Source organism: Rattus rattus, chromosome 5 (genome assembly GCF_011064425.1).
Source record: "Rattus rattus isolate New Zealand chromosome 5, Rrattus_CSIRO_v1, whole genome shotgun sequence".
Taxonomy (NCBI): Eukaryota; Metazoa; Chordata; class Mammalia; order Rodentia; family Muridae; genus Rattus; species Rattus rattus.
The window spans coordinates 8,089,876-8,112,858 of NC_046158.1; the positions used below are offsets into that span (position 1 = coordinate 8,089,876).

General features: G+C 51.0%; 1 protein-coding gene across 2 annotated transcripts; it reads left to right on the forward strand.

Moving 5' to 3' along the window:
- The first annotated feature begins 785 nt into the window (after positions 1-785).
- Gtf3c5 (general transcription factor IIIC subunit 5) lies at positions 786-20,376 on the forward strand. Of its 2 annotated transcripts, none has more exons than XM_032902965.1 (12): positions 786-1,179; positions 3,833-4,052; positions 6,292-6,490; positions 11,989-12,184; positions 13,170-13,274; positions 14,523-14,637; positions 15,825-15,905; positions 16,062-16,159; positions 17,184-17,266; positions 17,998-18,140; positions 18,826-19,011; positions 19,473-20,376. In XM_032902965.1, exons 1-11 carry the CDS (start codon positions 1,027-1,029, stop codon positions 18,984-18,986), a joined length of 1,554 nt encoding a protein of 517 aa, XP_032758856.1. In that variant the 5' UTR covers positions 786-1,026; the 3' UTR covers positions 18,987-19,011; positions 19,473-20,376. The 2 variants fall into 2 exon arrangements, with proteins under 2 accessions (XP_032758856.1, XP_032758857.1); XM_032902966.1 differs by having other exon boundaries at positions 787-1,179; positions 18,844-19,011.
- Positions 20,377-22,983: the final 2,607 nt, after the last annotated feature.

Here is a 22,983-nt window from a genome sequence, read left to right on the forward strand (position 1 = left end):
AATTAGGCTGCCTTGTCTGAATCCACTTTTCGTCTTCCTAATCTATTCCTCCTCACAAGAGAAGTCTTTACCAGAAGAAGTGTGTCTGCCTCCTGCCCTGAGCTCAGGTCAGAATGCGTGTGGTGTGAGGAGAGCACTTGGTGCCCAATGACACAAGCCCATCATTCTTACACAGAATTCCCTCTAAGGGCGTTGTGCCTGGGCCATGGTGGCGCATGCCTTTAGGGACTACATAGAAAGATGAGAGAGAGAGAGAGAGAGAGAGAGAGAGAGAGAGAGAGAGAGAGAGAGAGAGAGAGAGAGAGAGAGAGAGAGAGAGAGACAGAGAGACAGAGAGAGACAGAGAGAGAGAGAGAGACAGAGAGACAGAGAGACAGAGAGGGAGGGAGGGAGGGAGGGAGGGAGGAAAAGAGGGAAAAATCCCGTGTTGCACACTGTGTCCTCAAGGGCAGGAAAGCTGCACCCATGAAATCTCAACAATACCAAAGTGGACGGGGAAAAATCTCACAAGGGCCCATCCCTAGATAAAGAGCTTCCGTCAATCAATGGCTACTGAGAGAATTCGCCTTCTCCACTGCTAAGACCCCTGATATCCAGTCTCAAGTGGTCAGCCCTAAATACATACACACAGAAGCAAGGCTAAAAAGACTCAGCAGACCGTTTTTGTTCGACAGCCGAAAACCACCTCACGGATGGGAGGCGGGCCAGAAGGCTCCTTGGACACGCCTTCAAGCTCTCATTGGACAGGACGTCCGGAAGAACCCGGTCAAATCCTGGTTGGGTCACACCCTCGTCTCGTCCCTTTGTCCAACCCTCTTCTTTTTAAAGTAAAAATCCTCTAGGCCGCTGTGGGGTCGCAAAATGAACCAGGTCGCCCTGGTTCCTGGAGGCCTTTGAGTCTCCCTGATTTAAGGAGACGCGAAAGGTAAGGAGGATCGGAACAATTCCTTCGCGGAACCATTGAGGTGAAGCCTAGAGGAGCCATTTGAGAGCGGACCGCGGCGGGCCGGGACCGGACTGGTAGGCATGGCGGCGGTGGAGTCGGATGCGGACCCGAAGGCCGCCATCCCTGTGGACCTGCAGCGGGAACGGCGACTGGTGTGCGTGGAGTACCCGGGCGTGGTGCAAAACGAAGATAAGATGCTACAGACTCTGGGCGGCGAGGAAGGCGTCTCTCGAGTAAGGAGCTGGGAAACTCCAGGACCGCGGGAAAGGAATCTACGTCTATCGAATGGGCGGGACCACCTGGCGGGAGAGTGGTTTCCTTGGCAACGGAGAGTTTAGGCATGCTCTAGGACCTGTTGTGAACAAGACATTGTTTTCTTTCTGTCCCCAAATGTGAGTGGCATGCTTAGCATTTGTCCCAGAACAGTGAGCTGCTCTGACCTTACTGCTCTCGGTAGAAAACCGAGGCACGGAAGGAAAGAGTTAAGAACTTTTGCACCACCTGTAGTTGAAACTAAAAGTGATAGAATTCGCTGACATTGTGTTCTGTGGTAAGCACGTACATACGAGTGAACAGGCCACACAACGTGAAACTCTGAGGGATCTTGGGATATTTCTTTAGAATGATTTCCCTCAACATCTTAGCACAAGTAGATTCTGTAGTTAGTATCTGGCTTTCCATTGATAATTACACTCAGACTTCAATTTGGTACATTTATTACCTGTTCATGTATTACATTTATTGGCCCTGGGACTGTAAACTCAGAGCTGGGACCTCTCTTGTTCTAATATCTGCTCCATTTTCTTTTTCTTTTTCTTAAAGGATTTATTTACCTTATGTATGAGTACACTGTTGCTATCTTCAGACACAGCAGAAGAGGGCATCAGATCCCATTACAGATAGTTGTGAGGAATTGAATTCAGGACCTGTGGAAGAGCAGCCTTTGCTCTTAACCACCAAGCCATCTCTCCAGCCCTCTGCTCCATTTTTTGATGAGTGTGGAAAAGAGCTGATGGAGCTAGTAGAGTTTCCATTATTCACGCTATGACATTGAGGGAATCCTTATTCTCCCTTGCCCCAGGGATGCCTGATAGCGACCTTTCTACATTCTACTTGGTTTTCTGGAGTACTCCTGATGTACTCCAGGCCATGTCTGGGCTCATCCCTGCTCTATTAGGTCAGAGCTGTGTGTTTTATGAGAAGGAGAGTTGAGCCTTATGTTTAATTGTGTAAACAGGTGATCGTGAAGGCCAGAAGAGGGTGTTGGATCTCTTTGAGCTGTGATTACAAGTGACTGCACTCTGCCCAGTGTTTGGGTGCTGGGAACTGAACTCCAGTCTTGGGAACTGCAGCGAGTGCTCTTAACTGCTGAGTGGTCTCTCCAGCCCCCAGGCTTCTTCTGACTTTCATGTTTTTCCTCGATTGCTACTGAGCACTTCATGAAGGCCCCTATCCTAAGTATTGGGAGTCAGGAGTTGAACTTGTGGGCGAGACGAGTGGATTGGGCCAGCGCACGCTGTTGGTTCACACACACACACACACACACACACACACACACACACACAGCTGACACTCACTGCATGTCTCTTACCAAATGTGGGGCAAACATCTGTTCACATGTAGGTGGCATGTGTTAGTACTTACCAGGAGTTAGGCACCACTCTTCTAATTTTAATACTTGTAACACTATGGTGCATGAGCTGGAAACTAGTCTTTGAGTTTTTGTTGGTTTCTCTTTCCTTTAAGGAGAAGGAACTGGGGCCTGGAAGGCCATTGGTAATAAAAATGACTGCCAGAGACTATCAATTGAGTCCTGGAGCAGGTGGGTAGTTTTTGGCCTGCGTAGCCCTACCCTAGTCAGTTCTGAAAGCTCTGCCTGTTCGGAAGTAAGTAGGACAGTAACCCTGCCTGTGGTATGGTACTAGGAGAGTCCCTTTGTGTATTGCACTTGATAGGTGATAGCACTTAATCTCTCTCACTTTGTAACCTATTGGAAGGAGGCTCTTTGACTTCATTCTCTTTACTCTTTAAACATGAATAAACTTGGGTTGAAAAAATGAGTCCTGGGCTGGAGAGATGGCTCAATGATTAAGAGCATTGACTGCTCTTCGGAAGTTCCTGAGTTCAATTCCCAGCAACCACATTGTGGCTCACAACCATCTGTAATGGGATCTGATGCCCTCTTGTGGTGTATCTGAGGACAGCAACAGTGTACTCATACATAAAACAAATATATCTTTAAAAACTGAATTTAAAAAACACCCATATGCATAAAATTTTTAAAAAGTGAGTCCTACTTGGTCCACAGAATCAACTAACCAGGGCTCGTGGGAACTCACAGAGACTGAAGGGACAGTCAGGGAGCCTGTCTGGGGCTGAGCCAGGTCCTCCGCATGTGTGTTATGGTTGTGTAGCTCGGTGCTCTTGTGGGATTCCCAACACTGGGAGCAGGGGCTGTTGCTGAGTCCTTGCCTGCTTGGGACCCACTTCCTCCTCCTGGGTTGCCTTGTCCATTTCGATATGACTCTTGTGCTTAGTCTTATTGTATCTTGTTATGCCATGTTCAGTTGATATTCCTGGGAGTTCTGCTCTTTTCTGACGGGTAACGGAGGAGTGAATATTGGAGAGAGGGGAGGTGGGAGGGAGGGCCTGGGAGGCCAAGAAGGAGGGAAAACAGCAGTCAGGATGTACTATATGGGAGAAGACTAAATTTAAAAAAAAAAAAAAAAAAAAAAAAAGAGTTTACTGGCATGAAGAGCTGGAAGTAGAGCATGCTCCCCGGGCCCTTCCTGAGTCGCTGTCAGCTGGGCATCGTGGGAGAGGAGCAGAACTCTGCTGGGTGTTCAGCTGCTTACCGCTTCCCTGTCTCCCTGGGCATTGCCACAGATCTACACTGACCCCACCAAGAGGCTGGAGCTCTACTTCCGGCCCAAGGACCCATACTGCCACCCAGTGTGTGCTAACCGCTTCAGTACCAGTAGCCTGCTGCTCCGTGTCCGGAAAAGAACAAGGCGTCGCAGAGGTGTCCCGGGAGACGAGGCCCACCCCCACGTCACGTTCGATCTGGAAATCCTTGGCACCATCTCCACAATTTACAAATTCCAGGGTAACTGCGACATCTCTAAGTGTACTGGGTGATCTCAGGGTAGCTGTGACATCTCTAGGTGTACTGGGTAATCTCAGGGTAACTGTGACATCTCTAGGTGTACCGGGTGATCTCAGGGTAACTGTGACATCTCTAGGTGTACTGGGTGATCTCAGGGCTCCATGTGAAGCCACATGGAAGTGGGATAGAGTGTGCCTGTGCCTGAGGCACAGCACAGCCGTTTCCCATTGTGGAAGCAGCCATTAGTCAACAGTCCTTTATGGATTGTGGGCACACTGCTTGGTGATGAAACACATGACAAAGCAGCATGGGAGAAAAGGGCTATTTCACTCACAGCTCCATATAACAGTTCATCAAAAGCAGTGAGGAACGCAAGCAGGGCGGGAGCTGATGTAAGAGGTTGGATGCTGCTTATTGCCTTGCTTCTCATGGCTTGCTCAATCTGATCTTACAGAAGCCAGGACCACCAGCCTAGGGGGTGCCACCCACAAGAGCTGGGCCCTCCCTCATCAATCACTGATTAGTAGATGTTACACAGGTCTGCCTACAGACTGATCTGAGGGAGGCATTTTCTTAATTGAATTCCCTCCTCTGTAGTGTGGAACAAGTTGGCATAAAACTAGCCAGCACACAGGGTTTCTCTGCATAGACCTGAGTGTCCTGAAGCTCTCTGTGTAGACCAGGCTGGCCTGAAACTCACAGAGATCTGCCTGCTTCTGCCTCCTGGATGCTGGGATTAAATACCTGTACCGCCATACCTGGTTTTCTCTCTCTCTTTTTATGTTTATTTTCTGTTGTTATATGTGGATATTCCACATGTAAGTGCATGTAAATGTCTGAAGGAAGGGTCCAATTCCCTGGAGGTGGAATTACAGGCAGTTATGAGTCATCTGATGTGGGAAGTAAATGTAAGTCCTTGGAAAATCAGGAAGTGTTCCTAACCCCTGAATCTTGTCTCCAGCCCCAACATTTTATACACTTAAGAGAAGCTAACAGGCTGGAGAGATGCCTTAGCAGTTAGGACCACTGGCTGCTCTTCCAAAGGACCTGGGTTCAATTCCCCAGCACCCACATAGTACTCAAGACCCTCTGTAACTCCAGTTCCAGGGGATCTGACACCCTCACACAGACATACATTCAGGCAAAACACCAATGCACATGAAATAAAAATAATGATTAAAGAAGAGAGAGAGAAGCTAGGAATCTAGAGTTCTGTGAGAAACCTTCCAATTTTAAGATAAACTGTTGTGTGGGACCAGATCAAACTATTGGTCAGATCTCCAGTCTGAGACAACCGTGTTTTGGGATCTTCTCCCAAGCTGGCCTTAAACTCTACGCCCACTGAGCCTCTATATCAGCCTCCCAAATGGTGCAGTTGCAGCACCGTGACACTGTCTGCCTCCCCAGCAAGTTTCCCCAGCTGACTGGATGCCTTGTTAGGATCCTCATTCAGAATTGCTCTTTCCAGGAACTGTGGGGAGGAAGCAGGAACTGGAAAGGCAGCGCCCAAGAACATTTACTTTGGAATTGTGGTTTATAAGCCCTGGCTGCCTGTTACCAAACTTTAAGTTAGCGTGTACAGTAATGAGCTTCCCTGTAAGGTTTTCACACAGGTGTGTCACTGTATTTGTTCTCCCACACACCCCACTCCCCAGTTTCTCTAGCCCTTATCTGTGTACTAGGGCTACAGAGCCAGCATTCAGTAGGCTCTGGAGAAGATTCACAGAGACGGTGGAAAATCTGAAAAGACTAGTGAGAAAAGAGAATCCAAAGAGAGAAAAGGAGCAGGAGTGGAGTCTGAGGCCAGCCTTGGTTACAGGAAAATCATGTCTCAAACATGGAACAAAGGGAGACTAGGACCTGGACCTGGGGTCCCTTGGGCTGGGCATTGATGTACATCACCCTGAGTGTTCACCACGAGGATTGTCCTTCCAGAGGGAAAGTTGTTCCTAATGTAGCACAGTTCTGTTTCTCTAATTTGCCAACACCCTGCTGCGCAGTGTGGCTCTGGACCAGCAGCCCCTGCAGCATGGCGGAAATACTGAATTAGAAGCAGAGGTTCACTGTGTTTTATGGACTAGCTCCCTGGGCTTTTCCCTGCTGGGCCATGGCTTCCCTGTCTCCCCCAAGCCATTCTTACTGCACAGCCCATTTGGCACCTCCCTGAGAGGGTTTGGGTGTCAGCATAGCAGCGCCAGAGCCTGAGGGAGAGTCTGCCATCTGCTCTCTGTCTTTCCAGGAATGTCTGACTTCCAGTACTTGGCAGTGCACACAGAGACTGACGGCACGCATGTGTCCATGTACGACAGAGTGCTCATGTGCAAGCCTGAGAAGGAGGAGTTCTTCCATCAGGAGCTGCCACTCTACATCCCCCCGCCCATCTTCTCCAGGCTGGACACCCCTGTGGACTATTTCTATCGCCCTGAGACACAGCACCGGTAGGCAGCCCCCAGCCTCACCCAGGCCTCAGAGCAGCAGAAGGCTTGCAGCCAAGGCATCAGGATTAAATTCAGAAGGGGAGCGCCCTAAGCAGTGGCCTGGTGGTCACACACTGGCTTCATTCCCAACATACAGTGAACTAGTGGGACTCAGAGCACCTGATGAGAAGTGCTCTCTGGTTTTGACCCCCTGGTCACTGCTGACAAGCCTCTCTTTGGACCTTGCAGTCACCGGTAATAGTGCTACCTGTGAAATGCCATATTCGAGCATCCCACACCAACCCAGGGGCCTTTTTTGTCTTCTCTGTCCATCTCATGGCCTCCTGGTTCCTGTCCTAGCAGAGTGCCTTCTGCCATCTCCCTGCAGAAGCTCAGCCTATTTGTCCCCTTAGCTACCTCCCTGTCTGCACACATGGCTGGAGGGAGCTGCCAGCACTATCCAGCACTCACCTATCTGCTGGGCCCTCCCTCTGAGCTGATGATGGCTGTCTCTGAATCCTGCTCACTGAGTACGGGCTGTGTTCTGTGTTCTGAGGATGGGCTGCAGGTATCTCAGTCAGCGGTGGGTATCTCTTGCACTCAGGGTTGTAAAGTCCCAAATAAGACCACATGCAACTCAAGCGAGATGAGTCATTTAGTTTTACACAATCTGGACAGAATGGGGCTGTTGAAAAGGCAGGTCTCAGGCATTGTCAAATGTGGGCTTTTCTCTGGAGGCATCTGTACATTGGCACAGAGGAAGAAGAGTTCCTGTGTATAAGAGCCAGGACTGACTAATGTAGAAGAAATTAATTTGAACACTCAATATGAGATTAGTAGTGCTCACCAGCTGTGGTGAGGTACGGAGCCTGCATTTGCTCTCTCTCCTCCCAACACTTGACAGTTCTTTGTCATCCCCATTTATAAAGGGTGTAGATGAGACTTGGGGTCTCCAGGCTACACAGGAGGCTCTGTGTCTGGCCTTGCCCAGTCCTTGGGCCTTGCCCAATCCTTAGTCTCACACTGTTCCTACTATTACGCTTGTGATATTTAGAGAAAAGGTCTATCTCTGTAGCCCAGGCTGGCCCAGAGCAAATCGCAACATCCAGGCTAGCTTCAGAATTGCAGCCTCTCTGGCCTTAGCTTCCCAAGTGCTAGGGTCATAGGTTAAAGTCACCATGCCTGTTACTTTTTTAAAATGACATACGCAAAGACAGCCTTTCTCGTTGTGCTGTACGCTTCCCAGGGCAGTGCTTTGGCTGGCTTTGCTCTCTCCTATAACCAGGGTTCTGGGCCAAGTGCTGCCAATGGCTGGGGCCCGGTGGCAGGAGCCTTGGGAAGCAGGTCAGCACACAGATAAGCCAGAAGAGGAAGGCAGCTTGGAAGCCAGCCTGCGGTTGGTCTCCCGTGTTCTTTGAGGAGACTGTTGGCTGTGCGCAGTCTTCAGAAGGTCCAGCTCGAGGGCTGACATGGCACGTGGTGGGTCCTGGGCAGGTGCTGGAACATATACTGTGGTGTAAAACAAGTGGTAGTGTGAGGGACAGCAGAGGCCTGGGATGGTCCAGGAGGTGTGTCCAGGGTGGCCATGTTTGGATGGGGTAGGACAGAAACTCTGACACAGTCCTGTGGTGACCCATAGGACTTGGTGTCAACAGATTACATGGCAGGGAGGTTTGTTCTAGGTTGGAGGCTGGGAAGCAGGGCAGAATGTGAGCAAATGCATGAGTGCATTAAATGCATTGTGAGGGCGGCTGGGGTCCAGAAGCCATTAAGGAGCTAGCTGTAGGGGTTGGGGATTTAGATCAGTGGTAGAGCGTTTGCCTAGCAAGCGCAAGGCCCTGGGTTCAGTCCCCAGCTCCGAAAAAAAGAAAAGAGCAAAAAAAAAAAGGAGCTAGCTGTAGAAATGAGTGATGGAGGACCAAGGCAAGAAAGTGTTCAGAGAGAACATTCTAGACTAAACCTGGAGCCCGTGCAGAGGAGGCATGAGGAGCTGCCACCTCCAAAGCCTCTGTGTGTGTGTGTGTGTGTGTGTGTGTGTGTGTGTGTGTGTGTGTGTGTGTCACACACAGAGAGAGAGAGAGAGAGAAAGAGAGAGAGAGAGAGAGAGAGAGAGAGAGACAGAGACAGAGAGACAGAGAGAGAGAGAAGAGAGAGGAGAGAGGGATTGATTGATTGATTGATTTGGGCCTGGCCTGGCTTTTAAAACCTCAGAACCCCTCCAGTGGTACACTTCCTCTAACAAGGCCACGCCTCCTCATCCTTCTAATCCTTCTCAAAAGGTTCCATCCTCTGAATAAGCATTCACATATATGAGTCCATGGGGCCCATTTTAATTCAGGTTAAAATCCCTAGGCTGTTGCAGCAGGCTTAGATCTCACCCCAAAAAGCATATTATTCCCTGCTTTAAAAAGCTGCTCTGAGGAGGATTTGGTGGTGTATGCCTTTAATCTTAGCACATGGGAGGCAGAGACAAGGGAATTTCTGTCTGTGTGTTCAAGGCTACCCTGGTTTTCAAATCCAGTTCCTGGACAGCCAGGGCTGTTAGAGAAAACCCTGCCTTGAAACAAAAAAGCCCACATGAGCTGGAGGTGCAATAGTGTATGCCCATACTCCAGTTCCCGGGAAAGCCGAAGCAGGGCACTCACCTGAGCCCAGGAGCTTCGGACTAGCCTGGGCAACAGAGAGTTTGTCTCAAATAAGTACAACTGCTGGGATTATAGATTCACACGCTGGTAATCCCAGCACTCAGAAAGTTGAGGGTCACAAGTTTTAAGGCCACCCTGAGCTGACTTAAACGAAAGCAGAGAATGGTGGTGGTGCACAGTTTTAACCCCACCACTCGGGAGGCTGAGGCAGGCAGAACTCTGAGGTTGAGGACAGCCTGGACTACAGAGTGAGTTTCAGGACATCCAGGGGTACACACAGAAACCACGCCTCAAAAAACAAAAAAGGGAAGAGGCTTCCGTGCCTTTCGTGGTGCTCTTCAATGCCTTCTTCCAGGGCTGTTTGGTCTGTCGCTTTCCCTGCTCTGCTGGTTGTTTTCATTGTGAAAGTAAGTTGTGCTTGTTAAGAAACAAGTGTTAAGAAAAGAATCAACCACAGAGCATAAGTGCCACTGCCTTCCTGCTGAAACCCTTCCACTGCACTGTCGAGTGCCTGGCGGGAGAGTGTGAGCCCCGCATTGGGTAGGATTATTTATCTAACTAGAAGTGCGTGTGTGCGTGCATGCGTGCTTGCGTGAGTGTGTGTCCGTCCATCCATCTGTCTGTGTGTGTGTCTGTGTGTCCCCATGTGTTTGCACCACTATGCTTGACTGCCTCGCCTCTTTTTCAAAATTTCTGATGTGCTTACAGAGTAAGCTTACTCTTACAAAGTACCTGGCACCTGTAGTTGGAAGAACACTACACAGAAGACTAAAGCCCATGGGCTGTGCTCTGCACAGAGGGGCTGGTAGGCAGCTGTCCACACTTCTGGAGTAGGTCGTGGCTTGGGGCCAGCTGTCTTTGGGCCCATGGGTATGACCCTTTTTCTTCCTTATGTGATTGGGCAGATTCCTAGCACACGGAAAGAACCTGCTTTTCTTCCCAGGCACTATTGATTTTGGGGACTTGTCTGGCCAGGGGAGGAGGGCCTGGCTGTCTGCCCTCTGGGGTTGGATGTCCTATAGGCTGGGGTTACAGAGGGGAGGCTGGCAGGGTGTTGAGCCCCTTCTGCTTCTACCAGTGGTTCTCCACAGATTTAGGGTCACTGTGGTCAGTAGAGCTAGCCAGAGAGAGCCCTGAGGTCCTTCCCTTACGCCCCTCTCTAAAATGAAGGCCAGCCACCTACTTCTCTTCTTGAGGGTGTTGGGGGCTGAGGGGGAAAGTCTTTAAAGCAGGATAGGAATGTACCTACCTGGTATGGCTCCTGAAAGGCACATTTGAAAAGAAAAAAAACCCACAGACTTGACCCCTTGTTTCATATTTTGTTTGCCAATGGAAAAATCACTTATTTGTTTTTTAAGTTTACGGTTGATATGCATGTGTGGAGAAAAGTAGGGTAAAGTGCAAACTGGATGGGGTTGAGCAGGATTGCTTGAGCCTAGGAATTCTAGACCAGCCTGCGTTCGTAGCAGCATACTGTTCTTATAAAAGGGTGACGGGGCTGAGGTGGCCCAGTGGTGGCAGCATTTGTTGCTCTTCCAGAGAACCAGAGTTTGGTTCCCAGCACTCACATCAGGTGGCTCACAACTTCTGGCCTCCTCAAAATCCATACATATGTTACACAAACATATAGACACGTCCACATAAAAAGGAGATGACTGTGTGGACGGGACTGTGGCATCCTGGACACACAGTAAAATGTACTTGTGGTGCTGTGGGGTAGGACTGGTATGGGGGAAACACAGGCTGAAACTGAGGGTTCCTGAAACTGCTGTCTCTGGGCCTGCGGCTTCTGCCAGCTATCCTTAAAGAGTCGCCCTAAGAACCTTAGGAGCCATCTCCTGGGCAGGCTCTATGCTGCTAATACAGGTAAATGCGTGTTCGCAAACTGCTGCTTTAGCCGGGAGTGGTGGTGTTCGCATTTGATCCCATCACTCAGGAGGCAGAGGCAGAGGCAGACAGATCTCTGTGAGTTTTAGGCCAGCCTGGTCTACAAAGTGAGCTCTAGGACAGCCAGGGCTACACTGAGAAACCCTGTCTCCAAAACAACAACAACAAAAAAAAAATCAAAAAACTATTTTTTAAGGTTCTTGGCAAACTGAGGAAGGTATAGCTCTCTGCCCCTGTGTATGAGAAACACTGCTCACCCACCTCTCAACCCTCCCATGCACACACAGATCACCGCCACACAGGGTGCAGTTCACTTGGGTCCTTCGTGGGTTGGACGCTATGGGGTGGATAGATAGGACCCTGGCTTACCCTCTGGGCTTTGGTGACACCATCTGGCTACATCCTTTTCATTCTTCTGTGCTGCCCAGATGCTTCTGAGCCAAGTTGCTGTCTGCTCAGTAGAAGACCAGTTGGCTCAGGTAGCTGCAGCTAGGCTTCTTGGGGCTAAGGCCCAGCTTCTAGCAGGAGAGATAAGTGGGTCATGTAAGTAGGCAGAGTCCACCACGACCCTGTCCACGTGCAGCTGATGGGCATTTGGATGGTGTCTCTGCACTGGCCAGATGTTGTGTGGCTCTGCACTGGCTGGCTGGTGTCGTGTGGGGCTAGATGAAGTTGCAGTTGAGAGACCACCAGCCTTTCGATGGTGCCCTTTCCCATACCCAGCTCTGAGACATAGGGGCCTTGCCCTCCTTCAGGGCCACGGGCCCCAGAGTTTCCGAGAGCCACTGCAGGCTGTTACAACCCAGTCTTACCCTTGATGGAAACCTAAGGGCATGTGCTTTTCCAGTAGGTAGTAGTGGGCGTCCCTCCACTGAATCCAGAGAAAGGCATGTGGGTGTGGTCTACTGGTGATTCCTGCTGGATCCTCTGCCTGCCTGACCAGGCCTGTGCCTCACAGGTAATCTAATCGTCTCTCTCTGCCCACAGAGAAGGCTATCACAATCCCTCTATCTCAGGAGAGAACCTGATTGGACTGAGTAGAGCCCGGCGCCCTCACAATGCCATCTTTGTCAACTTTGAGGACACTGAGGTCCCTGAACAGCCGTTGGAGGCTGCAGTGCAGACATGGAAGAAAGCCTGCACCAACCCCATCGATCAGAAGGTGGAGGAGGAGCTGAGGAAGGTGAGCTCATGCCCACCTAGCCTGCTGGGCCACCGCACTGCACCACCACGGCTGGCTCCGTTAGCACCTCCAGCTGTTACATCTAAAAGCTGTGTCAGAAGCTGGACTTGGTGGCCCAGCCTATTAGCCCAGGAGCAGGGGTAGTTGGCTGGTAGAGTGAGATTGGGACTAGCCTTGACAATTAGACAATTACTGTAAGTAAAATAAAAAGAGGGCGGGAATCACTGTGCTGGGGCAAGGCTGAGTGCTCAGGACCTCAGAAGCCCCGCATTTCCAAAGTTGAAAATGGTCCCTAGAGTTTTTAAAAGTCCCTTAGGGGTGCCAGAGGTGGGTCGTTGCTGAGATGTGGCTAGAGTGTGGCGCTGGTCTGACAGTCTGTGTAGACCTATTACTTGTAACAAATGCACGGAAACTGGCCATGTGCCAGGCTATGGTGCCTTCACCCTGGGTGTAACTGAAAGCCTGTCACAGGACACTGCCTTCTGGTTTCCAGTGCTCTGTGGCAGTGGCTGGATCTCTGCTGGGTGTACTGTCCTAAATAGCAGGTTCACATGGGGCTTTCTATTTTGAAGCTAGAGTCACCCTGCTCAAGGACCAGGTCCTTCAGAGACTGCAGTCCTTGCTGAACCTCAGTAGTCACCTGAGGCTTTCCCTGTGGCTCACAGTGCCTAGTACAGCCTCCCCCAGACCAGGCCATCCCCTCACCTCCTTCAGGTCCCACCTCCAGCACGTGCCTTCGAGGCTGGCAGTGATCAGGGCTCTGGGGTTTCAGCGTGTGATGCTCAGCCCTGGTGCTGCACTGTACTGTGAACCATGTAAGGTCGTGTCCAAGAGGTATAATCCATGCCTCTAAGGGATTGGGGTAAGGAGGAAGGGGTCATGAGTGACTGGTCAGTGTGGTGGGTTCCAGATACACAGGGACAGCTGATGTAGAAGCCAGTAGCTGTTGGTGTTTATCTCAAACTCTGTCCTTGACTTTCCCCAGCTCTTTGACATCCGTCCCATCTGGTCACGAAATGCTGTCAAGTCTAACGTCAGTGTCCATCCTGACAAGCTTAAGATCTTGCTTCCCTATATGGCTTATTACATGGTAAGTCTAGTCTCTCCCACCAGTGTGGTCCATGATCCCTGCTGGGACATATTAGAGCCATGCCAACAGAAGGCATACATACTTCCTAGCATCCCTCTTACCTGACACCTTGAGAAAACTTGTTAAAACTATTTACAGAGCTGGGAAGATGGCTCAGTGGGTAAAGTGCTTGCTACAGTGGCTTGAGGGTTCCCAACACCCATGTGGTAGCATGTGCCTGTGACCCCAACACTGAGTAGGTAGAGTTGGGCAGGTCCTGGGGAATTGTATCTTAAAAATAAGGTGAAGAGTGAAAGAGACAACCAACCACACCCTCTAGTACTTGATGCACACACACACACACACACACACACACACACACACACACCACACCACATCACATCACATACACACACACACACACACACACACCACATCACATACACACACACATCACACACACACATCACATCACATACACACATCACACACACACACACATCACATCACATACCCCACAACCATGCGCACACACACACACACAGAGACGTATACCCACACATGTGAACACACACCAAGACCTATACACATGGACGCCAAAAAAGAAACAGAAAGATTTCAAAGCCCCTAGGTCTACCACAACTTTCCAATCAGGCTGTGTGTGGATGACTTTAAAGGAAGAAGTATCACCTGAGTCTTAGGTAAGCCTTCTGTGCATAGTGATGTTGTAGTGAGAAATTCCTGAGGGCCTGGCACTCACTGCCTTCATTCCTCCTGGAGGTGGCAGTAAGAGTCCATTCTTACTTCTGAGGGAAAGCTGGGCTCAGGGCCTTGACATGTCATGTCTTCGTTCTGCAGCCAATGAGTGGCAGAGTTACCTGAGGCCTCCCAAGAGAGGATGGAGATAGGGGTGGGGGTGGGGTGGTCCAGAGCTTCTTACAAGTTCAGAAGGAAGGGGGTCCTACCTGCCAGCATAAAACATAACCATAGAGGTTGATGCTGGACAGAGGCACTGTTGGCCTCTAGCCTGGAAAGCCACCTTCTCTCACTGAACATGACTTCTTAGTCTAACTGTCATGGGAGAAACAGTTGGGTACCACGAACAGTGGTAGAAACTCCTGATCTCACTTTATCCTCATAGAACCCCATCAACGGGTGAAGCCTAAGGCCATGCTTTCAGAGCTCAGGGGCTCCTGCTGCCTCACTATAGGGCTTGGCCCCACCTATGGACTAGAGGATCCTCACACTCAGTTTCTTTTTGATCTCCAGATAACAGGCCCATGGAGAAGCTTGTGGATTCGATTTGGCTATGACCCTCGAAAGCACCCAGATGCCAAGATTTATCAAGTCCTTGACTTTCGAATCCGTTGTGGAATGAAATACGGTAAATATAAGTTTACTTTCTGTCCTTGTCTCTGTGTCCACCATTTCTAGCACTATCCTTACCAAAACAAACAAACAAACAAACAAAAATAAGACATCTGTGTGTGTATCTGTGTGCATCTGTGTTTTGAGTATCAGCAGCACGTGTGTGCAGGAGAGCGCTCCTGTTCATACACGTGGGAGCCAGAGACAGGGTTAGGGTCCTTGTCACTTTCTACCTAGCCCTTGAGGCAGAAGCTCTTTATGAACCTGGGGCTCACACTTTCTCAGTTGGCTAGAAGCCACACAATCCTGTCCCTGTCACACACCCAGGGCCTGGATTGGTAGGCATGCATGCAGGGTGTCCATCTTGCTGTGGAGGTGCTGGAATCCCAACTTGAATTCTTACGTTTGCACAGCACCTTTCCAGCCACCATTTCTAGCACCCTCTTCTGTTCCGGAGCTGAATGGGGATGGCTCAGCAGTTAAGAGTGCACACATGCTTACCGAGGGCCGTGTTTAATTCCCACCACCCATGTCAGACAATTCGAAGTGTCTGTAGCTACAGTTCCAGAGATACACCGCCTCTGGTCTCCATAGGCACCTGCATTTACATACACATACACATATACTATATAGCTAATGTTATATAATAAAACACTATATGCATTATATATAATTATGTATAGTATGTGTTTGCTTGTTTATTTTTAAAGAACCCATTTCCAGCAGGACAGAGTAGCACATACCTTTAATCCCAACATTCACAAGACAGAAGCCGTCAGATCTCTATGAGTTCAAGGCCAGCAGTCTTTATAGTGAATTCCCAGACAATCAAGGCTACATGGTGAAAATCTGTCTCCAAAAACTGAGTCTACTCCTGTGGAGCGACTAGGCTAGAAACCTTTCTGTGTCCCTAGCCGCGCCCACTACCGAGAGCCTATGGAACAACATAAAGAGCTTGGGACTGGAAACGCTGGCCCTTTGCTGGCTGTGCTATGCCTCTAGCCCATAAGCAAAGCCTGACATGGGTCCTCCTTAAGTATCCAGCCCAGGGTGCCAGGGAAACCACACAAGGAGATCAGTGCCAGATGAGCTGGCGTCCATCCTCCTGTAGGTGCAGGTGGAGCTGGCCACCGTGAGGTGGGTCCCCGGCCGCTTCCCAGATGGCTTTGGCACCCACTCCTGACACATGGCTCTTGCATGCAGGATATGGCTCCAGGGACATGCCCGTCAAAGCGAAGCGCAGCACATACAACTACAGCCTCCCCATCACCGTCAAGAAGACACGTAAGTGGCTGAATCGTCCACATCAGGATCCACAAGGGAGGTGGGCATCAGACTACCAGATGGGAGGGTCTGCCAGCCCTTCCTTACAGGCAGATGCAGAAGGTCAGGTGGGTGATCCCCACGCCTGTACCAAAGCACGGCCTTGTTTCCATGCAGCCAGCCAACCTGTCACCATGCATGACCTGAAGCAGGGCCTGGGCCCATCGGGAAGCGATGGCCCACGGAAACTGACCTACAATAAGTACAAGCTCAAGGTGAGTGCTCTCTGGCTCCGTGGACGCTCAGGTGGGGGCGCTGAAGTGTCACTGCAGGGCTGGGCACTTCTAAGTGACGCTGGGGTCTTCGACTCAGCTCTTCCTACCCAGTGCCTTTGCGTTACTCACCCCTTAGGACCCTCCACAAACAAAGTGAGAATCTGGGGTGCCATCTACCCAAGGTCATGGGCAACTAGAGCCGTCTGGGCAGAGGTGGTGTTGAGTCCTGAAGAGGGAAATTTGACCACAGCAGATATATGCAGCTGCCCCTTGGGAGCCTGGCTCCCTGAGGCCTATAACTGCTACTGGGATATGGGGGTCAGACATATACATGAGCAGGCCAAGCGAGAACATCTGCGGATCAGCTGTGGGGTGAAATGCATTATGGGATGCACACAGCCCTCCAGGGCTCACACTTTCATCAGCACAGCCCAGCAGGAGCTAGCATACTCCCACACCTCTGACCACTCCACAGTCCTGGGGAAGGCCAAGCAAGTGTGTCTCTACCCTGGAGTCACTGCTCAAGTAGCTGTGTCAGAAAATTCAAGTTGAGCAGAGACAAGTGACATGAGGAAAACAGCTATCCCCTAGTGCCATCATGCCTTGGCCACCGGTGTCTTGGGGGCCTTGTCCTTGACTCTAGGGCTATATTCCAAGTGGAAAAGGGGGGAAATGATACTCATTAAACCCTGCCTTCCTCCCCCAAAAGTGGCCAAGGGAACATGCAGGGTCCATAAAGTGACTGAGTAGAAACAGCCAGTGAGGAGCAACCTGGCTCCTTTTGGAAGATGCAGAAGGCAGAGCCCAGCATGGATCCCATGCTGTAAACTGAGGAGGGCCTTACTGCCTCCATCCTCCTAGCACCTCCTGGGGAGAGAGCTTTCTTTCTCCACATCTGCTGGCTGCCCTGGGCCCGGGGACAAGCCAACCCCTTAGACTTCCACGAAAGTCACAGCATGGGTGTCCCCTGCATTGTTAGACCTGGGGTACTCTGCAGCCATCCCATCTCTTCCCTCTTCCTCAGGATTCGGTCTACATCTTCCGGGAAGGGGCTCTGCCACCCTATCGACAGATGTTCTACCAGCTGTGTGATTTGAATGTGGAAGAGTATGTATGGGGCGTCCTGTGCCCAGGGATAGGCCCTGGATTCTGGGTTAGAACTCGCTCAGGACTAATGTTCTCTACAGCTCTTCCTGCAGCTGGGCTCTTAGGGAAGACTTGGCCACTGGGACGGGTGCAGCCTATGTATGCGTAGGTCCTGCGTATGTGGGCTGTAAGGCTCCTGACAACCGCAGGCTTGCACTGTGCCCTGTAGAAAGCAGCCTTGCTTGCTAGTAGCAGTCACTCCTTGCATGTGTGGTTCCTGATCCTGGGCCCCTTCAGCCTGTTTGTTCTCAACCACAGCTAAGAAACACCAAGAGTGGGCAACAGCACTAAAGGGGACACGCCGAACAAGGCAGCATGTGGGTGGGACCCAGGGAAAGCTGACTGTTAGCAGGAAAGCATCTCTGGGGGATACATCCAGCTTTGTGTAGGGTTTTATTTGGGGGGGGGGTGTTCAGAGACTACAGAAGTTAGGGAGCCCAGCTGAGACCATTCGCCCCTGCAAGCTCTCCATCACCCACTGCCTCTGAGACACCTGTCTGAGCACCGTTTCCTACGTAGAGACCATGTACAAGTCTCCCATTGGCCCCCTGTTTGCACAACCCCCCTGCCCATAGCCCTGTGTTAGAGCATCCCATGAGCCAGCGCACATGGAGTCCCACTCTGGGGCTCTGAACAAGCTCCCCACCGAGCCCTGTCCAGGGATTCTATCCATGCAGCTTTCTCGCCCACAGGTTACAGAAGATTGTTCACCGCAATGATGGGACAGAGAGTGTGTGCACAGAGAAAGATGGGTGGTGCCTCCCCAAGACCACAGACCACCTGAGAGACACTATGTCACTCATGATTCTACAGACCATCCGCTCCGAGAGGCCTGGTGAGAGCCACTGGCAGGGAAGCCTCAGACCTGTTCAAAACAGGTCTGACGAAAGCTGACAAGAAGCTCCAGAGACCTTCCTACTATCTCTATGGTAGAGGGGAGGTCTGTGAGCCAGCACTCAGCAGTGACACTGGACATGTGCCGACAGGAGGGAGATGCGACCTTCCCATACAGGAAGGACAGCTCTGCCCATCCTTTCCCATGGGGCTATGTGGCCCATGGCTCTGCACTGCATTCCTCAGCCTGTTGCTCAAAACAAAGCCTGAGCTAGCCCCTAGGGCACTGGAAAGTGAGTGTTTGCAAGGCAGGGATCTACAAGGGGACCTGAGAGCAATGAGAAGCTCTTGGGAGGGACTCCTTCCAAGCCGGGTAGCAGGCATCTGAGTAGAGCGGGCTTCCTGGCGGTGTTGGGGTGTAGGCTTCACTCTTGGGAGCCCAGGGAAGGCTTTGAAGCTTTTCTGGGAATAATGGTGTATGCCCTCTAGGTACACTGGGCCCCAGGCTGCTCATGGTTCTCTCCAGAACATGGATTCAAACATGCCTTACTTGTCTGCACCCCGCCCTCTTGGTCCCCGCCCTCATGCTTTGCGTACTGTTTGAGCCAGCTTCCTGTCACGGTGAGTGGGCTCTAGGCCACCTAGAAGCCTGCGTTGGAACACAGCCTTCTTTCCTTCTCGTGCAGCTCTGTTCTCCAACACAGGTAAGGCTGATCATGGGAAAGAGCAGCTGATGTTTGAATCTGGAGAGGAGGAGGAGGAGGAGGAGGAGGAGGAAGAGGAGGAGTTCAAGCCCTCAGATGGGAGCGAGAATGAGATGGAAACAGAGATTCTGGATTACGTGTGAGGAAGCACTGCTCCCGGGTGGCCAGGTGAGACCGGCAACTGTCCTCACAAAGACGCCAGAGCAAGGTCACGGAGGAGCCTAGAGGCTCCTCTGAAGAGAGCTGCTGTCCTAACCAGAGGCCCTGGCTCTGGCTATGTCTTGCTGCTTGGTACTATCTGCTCTTCTGTCCTGGGTGGAAGACTGCCATACAGATGACCCAAGGCTAAGACCAGCAAAAGCCCGAGGTAGATGTGGTAAACCTAGGGCACCCATCCTGGCCCTAGGGGTCTTGTGAATATAGTGACAGGGGCCTGAGGAGCCTGCTTGGCTAAACTGCCTTTTTGTTTGAGCACCATCTGTTTGGGGTGGCCTTGGTATAAGCCAAGACCAGCCCTAATTGTCCTGTTAATCAGTTTTCCTGGGTGTCTCAACATGGGGGGAGGTAAAGTTGGGAGTGCTTCTTTTGCTTGAGGCTTTAGCACCTCATTTCTTCCTTCCCTCCTTCAGGACATGCTGGTATGCCATGGTGGGACAGTTGGGACAGGCTTATGTCCCATCCAGAGTGGTGAGATGAGGACACTAGGCTGTATGCAGCCTGACTTCACCAAAGGACCAGCTCTTCAATTCCCTGAAAACACCCTGTCTCACAGCTTCCTTTTGTGCAACCAGAGACTGTCAAGTCCCTGCCAAGTGGGCCTCCATGGAAGGTCCCCTGTGCGTAACCTCCCCAGGGCAGCAGCACCACTTCCTGAGGGTGCTGAGCCAAAGATGGGCCATTGCCTTGTCTCTTTGTGGTCTCAGTGCCTTGAACAGCCTGGCACGCACAGTCCAGACACAGCCATTCACAGCCAAATGCCTTGAGCCAGCCCATCCTCCTGACAAGATTGAAGACCGTTGTTTGACTTGGCTCAAGTGATTCCCCAGCTCACTGGGGATCAGCCAGCCAGACCCGAGTCCTTGCTGACCCTGCTTCCTGCTGCTTCAAAGAACACTCAGCCCAAAGGCAGGAAGGAGCTCTTCCCCAAAGGCTCGCTAGCCTTGCCTGTCCCCAGAGGACTTCTTTCATAGTGGCTGCCAGGACACTTCAGCTGGGGGCTTTCCCACTCCTAATGACTGCCCATCCTTGTCCTTGGGGAGGAGACCTAGGTTCCGATCCCATCTCCCCAGGAATACTTTGACTCTGGATCTGAGGAGGGTGCTGAGGGAGGGACCCTACGCCCTCTAGAGGCCTCACCTGCACAGAGCCCAGGGCAATGGCCGTCTTGCCTTGGGTTGGCCAGACTAGAAGGACTTCCTGAAGTCTAGCCACACTTAGTAAAGTATTGTAATTCTCCTGAATTCCCATGTAAATAAAAGTGCTTTTAGTAAAAAAATAAATAAATAAATAAAAATAAACCCCCCTCAGAAGCAAGCACTGGTTCTCCATGTCCTGGCCACTGGCGTCTGACTTCATATTACTGAGTCTGTGTATTGCACCCTATATTGATTTGTTTTCCATTTGTGTTTTTCTGGGCGTGTTTGAGAAAGGCTGCACTTGTCTCCAGCAGAGCTGTAGTACTAAGAAACAAAAAGAACTACAGTACTTTGTGGCACTTGCTAGCCAAGACTCTCAAGAAGCGGAACAGTCAGGATTTATTGTAAGCAGTTGGCTCCTAGTTAAGGACAGGTCCACAGTCTTGGGGCATGGTATGGGGTGGAGATTCAGTCAAGAGCTGCAGTCAGATGCAACCTGCTGGCTGCACAATCCCACCCCCACCTCTGCTGCCCACCTTGTCTCAGCCCTGCAACAGGCTGTGCAGGCCTGTTGGAGGCCTAAGTGGTCTTGTCAGCACCCACTGACTTAAACAGCATTTCATCAAGAGCGCCTCACAGAAACATCTAAGATACTTGACCAGATGTTTCAAAGGTTGTCCTTGGTTGGCAGGTTTGTTTGAGACAGGCTCTCCTGTGTATCTGTCCTGGAACTTGCTGTGTGGACAAGGCTAATGTTGAACTTAAAAGGATCCTCCTGTCTCTGCTTCCTGGGTGCTAGATTGAAGATGTATACCCCCATGTCCACTTTGGCCAAATAACTGGGTACCATATTAGTCAGATTAATACATGAAATTGATCACCATCCTTGACACGATTCCCAGTTATTTCTAGTCCTTTCCAGTACCCCCCTCCCCAGCCTCTCAAGGCACCTGCATTCATGTGTATATACTCTAGAGACATAAATATACACATAATTTAAAATAAACCATTGGAGTGCATATGGTTTTTTTTTTTTTTTTTTTTTTTTTTTCTTTTTTGAGCTGGGGACCGAACCCAGGGCCTTTGCGCTTCCTAGGCAAGCGCTCTACCACTGAGCTAAATCCCCAACCCCGAGTGCATATGTTTAACAGTTGGTAAAGTACATACAAAGTTAGGGTCATTTTAGCCTCCGCTCCCTGTCCCGGGTGAGTTCTGCAGGCTGGTGTCTGAAGGAACTATGCTCACAGAGGCATTCAGTGACCCATGCTGGGCCTACTGCATCCTTTATGTCTCCTGAGAACTGCACGCCTTTGCCCTGCCTGGCAGGCTGGCAGCAGGCCTGGCCTTGGCTGTGGTGGCAATTCTGCTTTATTTGTCATCAAGGTTGGTGGGGTTTGGTTTTTGGTTTTGTTTTTTTTTTTTTTCCGGAGCTGGGGACCCAACCTAGGGCCTTGCGCTTACAGGCAAGCGCTCTACCACTGAGCTAAATCCCAACCCCTTTTTTTTTTTTTTTGCTTTTAGGAAAATTTTCTCTTGAACACATTCACCTGCCACTCTCCAAACCTACTTGCCTACGTCCTGGTGTGTTTGTGAGGTGGGGTTAGTTTTCTTTGTGGTCCCTCTGTCAGTTCGCTTTGAAGGCCCAGCCTTAAGATTGTGGGTTCTGAGCATCCAGCTGTGGCCCTGGAATCAAACACATTTATCCAGTGTCTGCAACAGCCAGCACCACAGGGCTGTGTGACAGAGAAGTGTCCTTCTGGGTATGTCACTGTAGAGAGTCACTCCGGTGCTGGTGAGTGGACATGGGGGCTCCCCTTCCTGATCAAGCTGGGTACAGAGAGGCCTCTTCTGCCCTAGGCCACCCACCTTGCTCAAGCCAGCACTCCCCAGTACTGCCTTTAGCACTGGTTCTCAGAATCAGCCCCAACATGTGTTTGGGCTGCTACCCCACCTCTGCTCTGTCCCAGCTTCCTACCTGCCCCCCTCCCCCACTCATCTGCACACCTACTGTGTGCCATGGAGACCTGCACACTGGGTTGGGCAGAGCACATGGACACACTAGTGGATGTGGTTCTGTAGTTCCCCCCAAACCCCATGCTCTGGCACAAGTGGAGCTATGATCTGAGCTGGGGACTTGAGCTCCCATAGGGGAGCAGCTACTGGCCTGGGAAGACTGGCTATGCCTGACCAGCTGCTGTGCCTTCTGGGTCTATCATAAAAAGCCGTTCCAAGGCAGCTGGACACCTTAAAGGGAGCCTCTTAAGACTTGGTTTATGGGCTGGCACCAGGATAACCTTTTCCTGGTAGCTAAGGTACACATCCCTAGGATCATGGCCTTCTCTCTGATGACCTCTTACTGGCCTTTGCTTCCAGGCCCATTACTTTCCTCTCCCAACCTCACTCCCTCCCTCGCTCGTTCCGTGCCTCTCTTCCTTCTAGGATTTCTCTCTGCCTGGGTGTGCTTGGTATTCCCAGGGAGCCCCACCCACCCCTAGTGAGCACAGACATGAAACATTACCCTTTCTCTGAAGGTGCCACCAAGCCCTGGTAAGTGAACCATGCCAGGTTTTCTCGGGGAGCTCCCATCTGTGCCACCATGTCCTCCCCCTGCCAGGATTCTGCCTCCTGCACCCAACTCAGCCTGCACTACTCCATACCTTAGTGCACTACTCCGTCTCTTGGGCTCTCTGAGTTACCAAGCATCAGCCACACCACCAGTGCCCAGTAGCACGCAGCCACCTCTGGCTCAGGAGTCCTTCATGGATTCCCCACTAAGGTAAGGAGC

Excerpts from the sequence above, each read along its gene's own strand:
- Gtf3c5 (XM_032902965.1), top strand. The coding sequence starts at position 1,027 with ATGGCGGCGGTGGAGTCGGATGCGGACCCGAAGGCCGCCATCCCTGTG. Across the intron at positions 6,491-11,988 it reads CGCCCTGAGACACAGCACCG|AGAAGGCTATCACAATCCCT; the intron begins GTAGGCAGCCCC and ends CTCTGCCCACAG. Across the intron at positions 18,141-18,825 it reads CATCCGCTCCGAGAGGCCTG|CTCTGTTCTCCAACACAGGT; the intron begins GTGAGAGCCACT and ends CTTCTCGTGCAG.